Source organism: Schistocerca gregaria, chromosome X (assembly GCF_023897955.1).
Source record: "Schistocerca gregaria isolate iqSchGreg1 chromosome X, iqSchGreg1.2, whole genome shotgun sequence".
Classification (NCBI taxonomy): domain Eukaryota; kingdom Metazoa; phylum Arthropoda; class Insecta; order Orthoptera; family Acrididae; genus Schistocerca; species Schistocerca gregaria.
Genome location: NC_064931.1, coordinates 517,715,263 through 517,727,720, shown reverse-complemented (window position 1 = coordinate 517,727,720; position 12,458 = coordinate 517,715,263). Strand labels below are relative to the sequence as shown.

The 12,458-nt window shown below is 41.3% G+C and overlaps 1 protein-coding gene across 1 annotated transcript in view; it reads right to left on the bottom strand.

The window, feature by feature from the left end:
• LOC126298209 (hemicentin-1-like) overlaps nucleotides 1–12,458 on the bottom strand; it is a 748,827-nt gene that overhangs the window by 425,239 nt on the left and 311,130 nt on the right. Inside the window, exons 18-19 of the mRNA XM_049989513.1 lie at nucleotides 11,762–12,049; nucleotides 11,416–11,563 (exon numbers count right to left, since the gene is read on the bottom strand). Of these exons, the coding sequence (XP_049845470.1) occupies nucleotides 11,416–11,563; nucleotides 11,762–12,049 (436 nt within the window). The remainder of the gene's footprint in view (nucleotides 1–11,415; nucleotides 11,564–11,761; nucleotides 12,050–12,458) is intronic.

Below are 12,458 nucleotides of genomic sequence, written 5' to 3'. Positions count from 1 at the left end.
TTTTGAGGTTGGAGGAAGGTTTCATTCATTATACTGCTGTTGTGCCATGATTTAGGGAGAGAAAAGTTGGTGGGGAGTCATTTGAAAAATATGGGGACATCATATATTCACAGATGAAACTATTGCTGCTGAGATCAACATTTTTACATTATTTAGTGCAGTATGTAGGGGTCATCTTACATCTATAGGGGTTGTCTTACATTCAGAGATGAATCTTTGACCATTCATGTCACATGCAGATTTATTTTGAAGAATTCCAAAGGGCAGGGCATGGCAAATGATACTTGCATTCCAATAGGCTCAAGATTTTCTGATACATCGAAGCGATTCATACAGTACTGACATTGCTCAAGCGATCATGTTACACTGACTTACATGGCACTAATGCATAAGATACATAAGAAACAATGAATTAGCCACTGTAACAGTCTGTTGGCCTGATTAAAATTTGACAATTTTGTGAAACATCACAGGAAATATTGTAAAATTTTAAAATCTTACAAACTTTTGTTTTATTTGAACAAGTTTGCAATAAACTTTCTCATTCATGTACAGATACCGCAATGCCTTTTCTAAAAGTAAAGGTAATTAACAACAGGAAATGTTGTCCTTCAAAAAAAGCATTATATGATTTAGAACCCAGAGTAATATTTTATTTGGTTATGAGAGACTGTAATGATTTACTAAGTGGACTGCAAATGACAAATTCAGTCACTTTTCATGAATTAGTATAATGGATGAAAATGTTACCAGCTCTGAATCAGCTTTAGAACATAATGGTGACATTCAGTTGAAACATGAATGAAAATTAATCCAAAATGAAGTGTCTAACAAAGGAAATAATAAATCATATTTAACTGATTGTAATTGTTATTGCAAGAATAAATTACAGCAGCAAGACCTGCCATGGAAATAGTACCAAGAGACATCACTCAATCGCAGGATGAGCAAAAGTTCTAGAATGTGATTGAATCGTAATTGTGATCTCATATTTATGTATTACTTGGTGTTTTTGCACATTGCCTGCACACTAGAAAATATTTCAGTCTCTTTTTCAGTCACTCATGCTCGGCGCTATGGAAGGGATACAGTGATACCAGCTTGGCTCAGAGCTAGAATTCCGAAGCAAGGGAGACTGTACTATTCTAACATCCATTGTAGCAGCTGCTGCCGCAGCAGCAGTAATCTTGATGATGGTCTGTTGCTGGTAATTATCATCAACCTTCTGTCCTACCATTTTCCTTTGACTCACAGTGGACACTCCAGTCGCCTCCCCCATTTACACCACACCCTTCTCTAGTCCCATTATCACATGTGGAGAGATTCCTCTGGCCCACCACAATACATCCCCGCTCCCCTTCAAACAGTCTTCCTTTAAGCCACTTCCAACTTTTCCTTCACCAACCACTTCATCTCCAACTCCAGCCAAAATAACAGCTTCTCGAGCTATCATCACAATACCTGAAACCACACTACAATCAACATGTGACTGAATCAATTCCTGCCTATTGAAATGACTTGCAACACACCACATCCCACCTCTTACAATTCCCCAACCCCCCCCCCCCCCCCCCTTCCCACAATAAACAAAAAGCCACATAAGAACCCTAACGCAGGTCCACAACTAGGACCAAACCAAAGAATCACAAGCAATACCCAATCCTATTGAACACATAGGTGCCACTCCCTCCTCATGCACCTTTTCCCTCGGCTGTTTCCACTTTTCTTCTCTCCAATCCTGACCCAGAATTCCTAAATGCCAAAACCCTCACTCTAGAAATAATAAAATGCATTCCTCACATTCTCATCACTCAAATCATCCCTGCAAAGATACTGTCTTCATCAAATGCATGAATTCAAACTTCCACTCCAATTTCCTCCTCAAAATCCCATAAGTTACCTTTGGCACTCAAGCCTCCCTCATTTCCTTCAGCACAAATCTCACAGCCAAACAACTCCAGCTTCCTCACCATCCTCCACCTTCACTGTCGAGATAATGAAGGCAGACCAAGGGATAATGGCAGAGGAAGTGGCTTCTGAACTGAATTCCAATCCTGCTTTAAAAATCCGTACAGCCTGCTGTATCTACAATGATTCAGGTTCTGCCTATCTCACGAGAGTCTTCCCAGAGTCTGTCCCTCCATTGATCACCAGTTCAGAGAGGGAGCCCTAATTTACAACTGCTGTTGTAATTGGAAATGCTCCAAATCGCTACCCCAATCCTAATGTTGCCAAAAATGCCTTATTTATAATGACCCCCTCACTCTTACTTGTAAAAATTCCCCCACCTGTCCTCGCTGTAAAGACTTCCACTTCCTCAAATGATGTCCCAATCTCATCTCCCATCCCACCTGCAATGATGACCACCCTACCTATTCTGCCAAGTGCAAGGCTACACCCTCACTAATAAGACCAGAATTAACAGTAGCTGTCCACCCTACTGATCATCCTATCCATCCCAATAACTCACTAAGCCAAACTCAGACAACTAAAGACATCAGCAGAGTCCTCACCATTGTCCTCCAAAATATTCACCCCTTCCAGTGGCCTCATACCCTACGAAAATTTCTCTTACTGCCTGCTCTGTTTTCTACCTCAATACCCAGGCCATCTACTCCAAAAAACAAGTCCACTTCACTTTCATCCATAGCAGCTCCCCTCACCCTCAAAATCCACTCCCTAGGCTCCCATCATGGTGCAACAGCAATACAGCATCCTATTCCACAAAATCCGCTCCCTACCCACGAACAAGCCCCTTTTCATTCACACTCAGCCCCAGCACAATGGCAGTACCTTCATCCTTAATGAAACATACCTCCAATCATATCATATCATCTGAATTTAGCTGTATATCTTCCACCACACAGATAAACCCTTCCACTGGCTAGAAGTGGAGTTGCAACCTGCCATCACAAAAATGTCTCTACTCAGTCACAATCCTTACTCAATAATCCCACCAAACACCTTATCCTTAGCCTCTTCTTCGAAACCCTAACTGTTACCTGTGTTACTATCTACATCCAACCTAATAATTTGATCTCATACAATTTCCTCACCCACATCGACCATACCTTTTCCACCTATATTATTGCCGCACCCATAGTAGATCTGCTGCAGAACTTCAGCAGTGGAGTCAATTTACAGACTCCCTCCAAGCTGACACTGATACAATCCCACGGCATGCCTGTCCTGAAGGCAACACCACTTCACATAACATCCTAGAATCTTCCTACACCCTTTGACACCTCTGTGCAGAAAAGCTCAACCCAGTGGAAAGTGAGCACCTACCTGTCCTCACTAAATCCCGCACACCCCATCCCAATCTCCATCCAAAACTTGCCCATGATTGCTCTTGTGTCAACTGGAATGCCTACCAGGAATCCATAGATGCCCATATAGGGAGCCACAACCCAAAATTTTCACCACCATAGGATATCCCCTATGTCACACTCTTCCTGCAGCAGAGTTTGTCAGATGCTATCTCTGCCCAGACCTTTACTAAAGCCATATATCCTTACTGCCCCACTCTTCCACTACAAGCCATACTCCTTCTCCATGAATCCTGTAGTCTATATTGCTGTTTCCTATGGGCTCATGACCAGGATACATTCACAAGCCACCCGCAAATACAGTGAAATGCTAGAAATTTACTCTATGCAAAAAATGCCAGGACTGGCATCAGACATGCACCAGACCCAAAGCTACAGTTCCAGTTAACTCCTCCAAGTACTGGAAAGTATTCCACTTACTTAGTGAAACCCACCCCATCCCTCACTACCAAATTCTTCACAACAACTTTACCTTTTCTGATGACCTGCACAAAACCAACCACTTTGCATTCTATCTCCATAACATCATCTCCATCCGTGATGATCCCCACATTGACTATTCCCAATTCCCTATTGTCAATGAATGCACAGATTACTCAGTCCCACCACTGGCTCCCAATTCTGGTACTAGAACAACATACCAGAAACAGAATGAGGCAGCCCTGCCACAGTACAGGACATAAAACAAATACTTCACAGGAAACAACACATCTCCTGGTCATGACTGTAATACATATTGACACTTCAAACAATGCCTTCTCTCCTTTCTCATCAGTGTTGCAACATTGTATACCACTATCATCCCTACAGGCTACTATCCCAACCTGTGGAAAACCTCCAAAATCTTAATTTTCCTCAAACTGAACAAACCCCCCACTGACACCTCCTTGTACCACCCCATCTCTGTGTTTAGCAAGGTTTTTGCACCCATCTAGTCCTAATGCATCCACCAACATCTGCACCAACAACACCTGGTTCCTATTACCCAGTGGCTTACATCCCTCCTTATCTGCTGATGATCAACTCCTCAACTTCACCCATCTCCTATCCCAACAGCTCAACATTCATAAATCTGCCAATTTTGTCTCCCTTGACCTAGAGAAAGCATACAACTGCGTAAGGCATTCCAGTATTCTTTTTAAACTGTACCTTCCACCCCACTGCAAAAGTGCCATAAGGTTTTGTTCTTTCCCCTCTCCTTTATCTCTTACACCCACCAGTTAGTCCAAACCACCTCCTCCAGCCCACCTCTTTCAATATGCTGATGACACCACTTTCCTTGCCCTCTATTCTATGCTTCAAAAATCCCAATGATCCCTCCAAATCCATCTCAACCAGTTTACCTCTTGGTGTAACCCAGGGCTTCTTAAAATTAACCCTTATGAGGCAACAATTGTAGGATGCATCACCCACACCCTCCATCTCCATAACTTCTACCTCACCATTTATGACTGTCCTATTCAGCTAATGCCCTAAAATACCTTGGACTAACCTTCAACAGGCAACTAACATGGAAATCTCACCTACTAACCATCTAACGGGAAGCACACAATAGACTAAAACTACAAACTGGCTGGACTTGAGGATTGCACCCCTTCATTGTCCTCCACACCTATAAAACCTTGATTAGACCTGTTCTTTGCTATTGGAATGTTGCATGGATCTCTCTTCCTCACAGGTTCTATCAGTCCCTCCAGATCCTGGAACACCAAGCACTCCACTTCTCCCACAAAGAGCCTTTACCAGCTCATAAAATTACCACCTCTCCTCATTCACATTTAACACCTACAGCTCTCAGCTGATACACAACTACAGGGAGGCAAGGTAAGTGTTCATCCTTTTCTGTGTTTTTTGTGTCTGCCCTCGGTAGCTGAGAGGTCAGCAAGACAGAATGTCAGTCCTAAGGGCCCGTGTTTGATTCCCAGCTGGGCCAGAGATTTTCTCCACTCAGGGACTGGGTGTTGTGTTGTCCTAATCATTATCATTTCAACTCCATCGAAGCACAAGTCACTGAAGTGGTGTCAAATTGAAAGACTTGCACCCAGTGAATGGTCTAGCTGACAGGAGGCCCTAGTCACATAACATTTACATTTTTTTGTGATTTTTGTCATAGTATGTTTATTCAATTTCATGCTTGTTTTTCAGTTAAAGAGGTATAATCTCACATTTTTGTAAGTGTAAATTCATCAGTCAGTAGTTCAGTAGTTGCTCATTTGGACACCTGGCCTAGCCCATTCACGCTTTGAGTGGATGGGTAACTACTCCTTCAGGAGGGTCCGAACAGGTGCAAGGGGGCGGTGTTTATTGCAAATAGCATTCAGGGCTGGAAAGAAAGCCAATGTGCACTTGGTATGTCTGCCAAGGGGCCTCATCTGGAATGTGAAGGGGGCCTTGCCTGTGGCTATTTAGCATGCAGGGTGCAGTCGTCTGCATGTTGTGGGTCATGATGGCAACAATGACACCTGTCACTTGGGTTCTGAGGCGATCCTCAGTTCATACAGGCAGCTGGTAGAGATAGTGAAGATCACTGACCTTGTGTGTGGGGTGCACGCAGAGCTCACAATGTTCAGCACTGTTCCCAGACTTGATCAGGATCCTTTGGATTGGAGCCGAGTGGAGGGTCTCAACCAAAGACTTCATCAAATCTGTGATGGTCTTGGCTGCAGGTTTCTAGACTTGTGTTATTATGTGGGGATTTGTAGGATTCCCCTTGGTAGGTCAGGATGCACTACACAAAGGAAGTGGCTACTCAGGTAGCAGAGTACTTGTGGAATGGGCATGAGGATTTTTTAAGCTAGGCAGAAGTTTGAGGTGCTCTAATGAACACTTGCCCGTCAGTACACGGCAAGGCAAGTAAAATGGCGTTAAGAATAAAGACACTTCGACTGTAATAATTTTATCAGTTAACTGTCAAAATATTTGTAATAAAGTTCCTGAATTTACTGCCCTCCAGGAAAGTTCTCACAGTCAAATTATTCTTGGGACCAAGAGCTGGCTGTAGCCCAAAGTGAAAAGATCTGAGTTATGGAATGTTTATCGGAAAGACAGCTTACACACCATAGGAGGGGGAATCTTCACTGCAGTTGACAGGAATATTGTGTCTAGTGAGATCGAGGTTGGGTTGACAGCAAAGTTATCTGGTTGCGCATAACAAGCGTAGGTGAAACCGAGTTAATTGTTGGGTGTTTTTACCAGCCACCCAATTCCGCCATGACAGTTCCAGTGTCATTCAAAGAAAGCCTAGAGTCAACAGAGCATAAATACCCAGATCATGCAATACTAGTTGGAGGCGACTTTTACCTACCAAGTATAGACTGGGATTTCTATGGTACATTGCAGGGGATACTGACAGACAGTCATGTGAAATAGTTTTTAACATGTTTTCTGAAAACTGTCTTGCGAAGCTAGCTAGGCAGCCCACACTCAATGGAAATATCACAGACCTTGTAGCTACAAATAGGCTGGAGCTTATCAACAATGTCAGTATACAAAATGAGATTAGTGATCATGATGTCATTATAGCAACGATGATTACGAAAGTTAAGAAATCAGTCAAGAAGGTTAGGAGACTGTTTCTGATAGGCAGAGCAGATGACCAGTTATTAGCATCTCACTTATACAGTGAACTGGCACCACTTAGTTCCATTAAGATGTATTTAGAGGAATTATGGGCAAAGTACAAGCAGATTGTAAATTGAGGCTTGGGTAGTTATGTGCCTAGTAAGTGGATAAAGGATGGAAGAGATCCACCACAGTCTAATAATTAAATTCAGAGGATACTGAGGAAGCAGGAAGGTTAGTAGAGATTCGGGTATCTGAAAAAAGTTATATGTGTGAAGCACACAAAAACTACCACCGTCTCACCTTAGCAAAAGATCTGGCTGAGAACCTAAGGAAATTGTGGTCTTATGTAAAATCACTAAGCAGGTCTCAGACTTCCATTCAGTCCCTTGTTGAACATTCTGGTGTAGCATTTGAAGATAGCAAAATGAAAGCTGAAGTTTAAAATTTCACATTCAAGAAATTGTTCGCACAAGAGAATCTTACAAACATACTGTCATTTGGCCTTCGTACTGATTCCTGTATGGATGACATAGTAATAAGCATCCCTAGCAAAGAGAAACAACTGAAAAATTTGAAGAAAAAATCAAGTCCAGATGGAATCCCAGTTTGATTTTACAAAGAATGCTTTAAGGCACTGGCTCCTCACCTAGCTTGCACTTATTGTGAATATCTCACACAGCACAAAGTACCAATCAATTGGAAAAAGGCACGGATGACTTCAGTATATAAGAAGGGCAAAAGAACATACCTGCAAAATTACAGAGCAATCTTCCTAACTCTGGTTTGCTGCAGAATCCTTGAACATATTCTCAGTTCTAATATAACAAACTTTGTTGAGACTGAGAAACTTATGTGGATGAACCAGTATGGTTTTAGAAAGCATCATTTGTGCAAAACTCAGCCTTCCCTTTTCTCACATTGCCATATATTGACGACATAATGACTTGTATGTTATTACATGTTAGGCTATTTGGAGCCATTATGGACACTCCAAGATAGGAAATCAGAGACACAATGCAGAGAGCAGCCAAAAGTGGTAGCATTTAGGTTACTGGAGATAAATAGTAACACCTGTCCCAGGGGAGAAGTTTCACTTCAGAGAATTAACTGTTAACTCTATCCATCATCTAGACACTGTCATAAGGTGCCACAAAAAGACATGTCTTAGTAAAGGCAGCAAGCTTGATACTTGCTCCTAAGAACTGTAACATCAGTGGGTTTACACAGGTTAGAGTGTTTCTCCAGCAGACCCCACCCACACAATGGTGGCGAGTGGAGCCAAGTGACGTAAAGCACTGTTTTTGCTGGCTGTGATAGGAGTGACAGTGACGTTTAGCTTCCAGCTGAATGCTGTTGATACCAAACTTGGAGTTTGTTAATGTAGAATCCAGAAGAATCCCTACCTACCAAGTAGGTGTAGGGGAGGAATCTAAATGTGGTTGGCCAGAGGCACCGTGGAGGTGCAGAACAACTCACCAGATAAGCAAGAGCTTGTTAGGTGCCGGTGGATTGGTGGGTCAACTATAGGAAGAGAAAAATGGTGTGCCCCCACAATTCTCAATTCTTCAAAGAACTGTGGTTTAGTATTCAGAAGGGGTTCTCAGTCAGTTCCCTAGAGGGCTGGCTCCATGCCACTCATCGCCAGCCTTGGTAAGATCCGACATGTCTGTTTTTCTCACTTGGAATGCTACTCTCAAGTTTTTACTTATCATGCTGCTAGAGTTTGCTACATCTGTTAGCACCTGCCCCCGTGGCTTCAGACACTGACTTCAGTTGTGCAACCAGTTGTGTTGTTTTCTTTTTCTAATGTTTAGTGTAGTAGTTAGTCTGGTCATAAATAAATAGTGCTAACCAGACTCCTGAATTCAATGAGTCTCCTGCTACAAGCATCCCACTGAGTCCCAGAATCTGCATCTCTTGTAGGTGCCCTGTGACAGTGTTTGGCACTGATCCAAGTCATCATCCTGCCTTCACCAGGAATTCGTCTTTCTGCATTTGCTCCTCACTGCTTGGGAATTGCAGACAGGCCTTAAACCCCCTGTCTTCCCTCCAACCTCTGTCAGGACATGACAACATGACATACTGGGAACCAGATGAAGGGCAACAGGCAGGTTGTATATTTCTAGATTTCCGGAAAGAATTTTACACAGTGCCCCATTGCAGGTTGTTAACAAAAATACGAGCATATGGAATAAGTTCACAGATATGTAAGTGGCTCAAAGACTTCTTAAATAATAGAACCCAGTATGTGGTCCTTGCCAGTGAGTGTTCACCAGAGACAAGGGTATCACCAGAAGTGCCCTAGGAAAGTGTGACAGAACTGCTGTTTTTCTCTATATATTGTATAGTAATGTGTCGAAGTTGAGTGCTTGTAGGAAGATACAAGGGGAATTAGACCAAATTTCCAGTTGGGGTGATGAATGGCAGCTAGCCTTAAATGTGGAAAAATGTAAGTTAATGTGGATGGGTAGGGAGATCAAACCTGTAATGTTCAGATACAGCATTGCTAGTGTCCTGCTTGACTCTGTCAAGTAGTTTAAATATCTGGGTGTAAGGTTGCAAAGTGATATGAGATGGAACCAGCCTGTGAGAACTATAGCAAGGAAGGCAAATTGTTGACTCTGCTTAAATGAGAGAATTTTAGGAAAGAATGGTTCACCTAATGCTGTGACCTATTCTTGAGTACTGCTTCAATGTTTAAGATCCATACCATGTCAGACTAAAGGATGACATTGAAGCAACTCGGAGGCAGGTTGCTAGATTTGTTACCGGTAGGTTCGAACAATGTATAAGTGTTATGAAGATGCTTTGGGAACCCAAATGGAAATCCTCGAGGGAAGGCAACTTTCTTTTTTTGAGAGCACTATTGAGAAAATGTAGAGGACTGGCATTTGAAGCTGACTGCTGAATGATTCTACTACAGCCAACATACATTATGCGTAAGGACCATGAAGATAAGATACGAGAAATTAGGGCTCATGCAGAGACATATAGACAGCCATTTTTCCCTTGCTCTATTCATGTGTGGAACAGGAAAGGAAATGATTAGTAGTAGTACTGAGTACCCTTCACCACGCACTGTACAGTGGCTTGCAGAGTATCTATGTAAATGTAGATGTAGAATTTACACCATTTGCAAACTCAACTCCAATAGCACCATTGTTTCCCCTCTACTGTCCAATCCTCATATGCTGCCCCACCTTTACCAACACATTTCACAAACTCTACACCTACACATCCTCAACATACTCTCCCAAATAAACTTCAATCATCTTACCCATGCTGCCAGCTATAAGTCTACCCCACTCATTCCATCTCATCAAAGCTTCCTCTCTTTCCCCTCCCCACATTTCTTTCCCCTCCCCTTTTTCGCCATCAGCCTTTCCTTCCTCATCCCCCTTTTGTCAAAAACAAATAGTGTCAACAATTTCCCCCTCTACACCACCTCTTCTTCTGTCCCAACAGCCACTCCTACCCCATCACTTTTATGCAACAGTCATCTATCTTTATACCACCACATTCCTATCTTCCTCACCAGCCATCCTTTTACATTCAACAAGAGACTCTCTATCACATTGTAAGTCCTTCCAGTTCTTAGTGACAGGAGAATGCTTCTTTCAAATATCAGCATTTCAGCATCAAGTTTCAAATGTTTATTTATTGCATTATGTTATACCTTTTGTTACTACTGGTTTTAACTACAAGTGCAAGAGGTTATATCTGCTGTATATCTAAAACTTCCGTTCTATTTTTCACCTTTAAAAAAGTTTTAAATTCAATGTAAATATAAATATTTGTGACAACCAAGATACATATTTCATAGCTGTGCTATTATGATGATGATGATTATGATTAAAAATAGTGATCCTGCAGAGTAGAGGGTTAGTAAGCAAAGGAGGTAGAAAAGAAACTGGTCTGAAAATTAATGTAAACCATTTCTTTGTGTTTATGTTATTTCTCCTACTATTAGCAAAATGTTCAAAATCAATAAATACCATAAGTTTAGAATCTATATAATGTAAACTTTTTAGTAGATACTTTGTCAAAAAACAGTTTGTATTTTTGATTAGCCACAATATGTTAAAAATATATTTTTCTCAAGGAGCCTTTTAAAAATGGGGGGAGGGGGGGGGGGGGGGTTCATCATATGTTCAGGGTATCTTACATTCAGGTAAATACGGCATAAATATTTGCCCTTGGTCATCATTGTCACTTGCCACATAAATCAAAGTTACACATTTGTAAGGAAAGGACATAAGGTAACAATTTGACCGAGGTGCACTTCCAGTGTAATGTAGTCAGCTGGGACAATGTAGCCATGCAAGTCTGCATGTGTGTGTGTGTGTTTATGGGTGTATTCTGTACCTGTCTGAAGAAAGGCATCATCTGAAAGCATAGCTTGAGTATATAGCTTAGGTTACGTGCCTACCATCCTCCCAACATGTCAACTGCAAAGTAAAAAGTTAACTTTATTGCTTCCATTATTTACATTCCACCAAGAACTTTCCATTCTCAAACTTACATGTCTTTACTTTCTTGTAAAGGCATTCTTTCTTTCTTCCATGATATCACAGGCTTTGGATCACCTTCAGGTTCACAATGGAGAATAAGCTCTTCACCCAAATTAACACTTTGTTCAAGATTATCACCTGATTTGAAACTGGGTGGTTCTGAAAATCACCAGAAAATATATTTTGAATTATTCCAGCCAGGGCCGCATTACAGTATTTTCAGTGTATTTCAAAACAATGAAATTATAATTAAACATCTTCAGCTATAAAAAATTTCTTTTTCTTTCTCAGCTTTACATGAATTCTACTGCTTAAACTATACAAATATAAAGACAGGAGAGCCTTATATTGTCTTACCATTCACTGTGACTAGAAAACTTTTAGCTGCAGTTCCTACAGCATTCTGTGCTTTGCATTCATAGGTTCCCTCATGTTCATGGCTGACATGTGGTATTATCAGAGAGCCATTTGAATGTAATGTCACATTTTCCCGATGTGCCTGTTTATCATCCAAAATTTTGCCATCCTTGTACCATGTAATAGTTGGTGCAGGTATTCCTCTATGTGCTTCACATTTAAATTCAATAGGTTGTCCAAATGTAATTACAATTGGATGCTCACCAGCATCTTCTATGGTAGGCTCCACTAAAACATATGCATGGTTTTAACTTTGAGTCAAATAACAATGTAGCTATTTTGAGTATTCTCGTGTGTTCATGGTGTATAAAGGACTATGACTGAAGTTGGAAAATGTAAAATTTCTTACAAGGTAAATACTGTGCTATAGTGGTGTAGAGTATGCTTCATAATAACTAATGAAAAATCAGTTGGGAAACATACAATACAGGATTTCATGCCAGTGTTAACTTCAGTTAAAATTTCTGGGCTGAGAGACCATGGCTGATACATAAAACTATCCCTTGATTTTTCTTCTTCAACTGCAGAAGACATTTTTGGAAATTTATAGAGCTGTATAGACAGCACCACAATTCTTAGATAATCCTGAATGTGTGATTATCTCTGGATGGCTTCATCATTCTCAATTAAAAGCAAC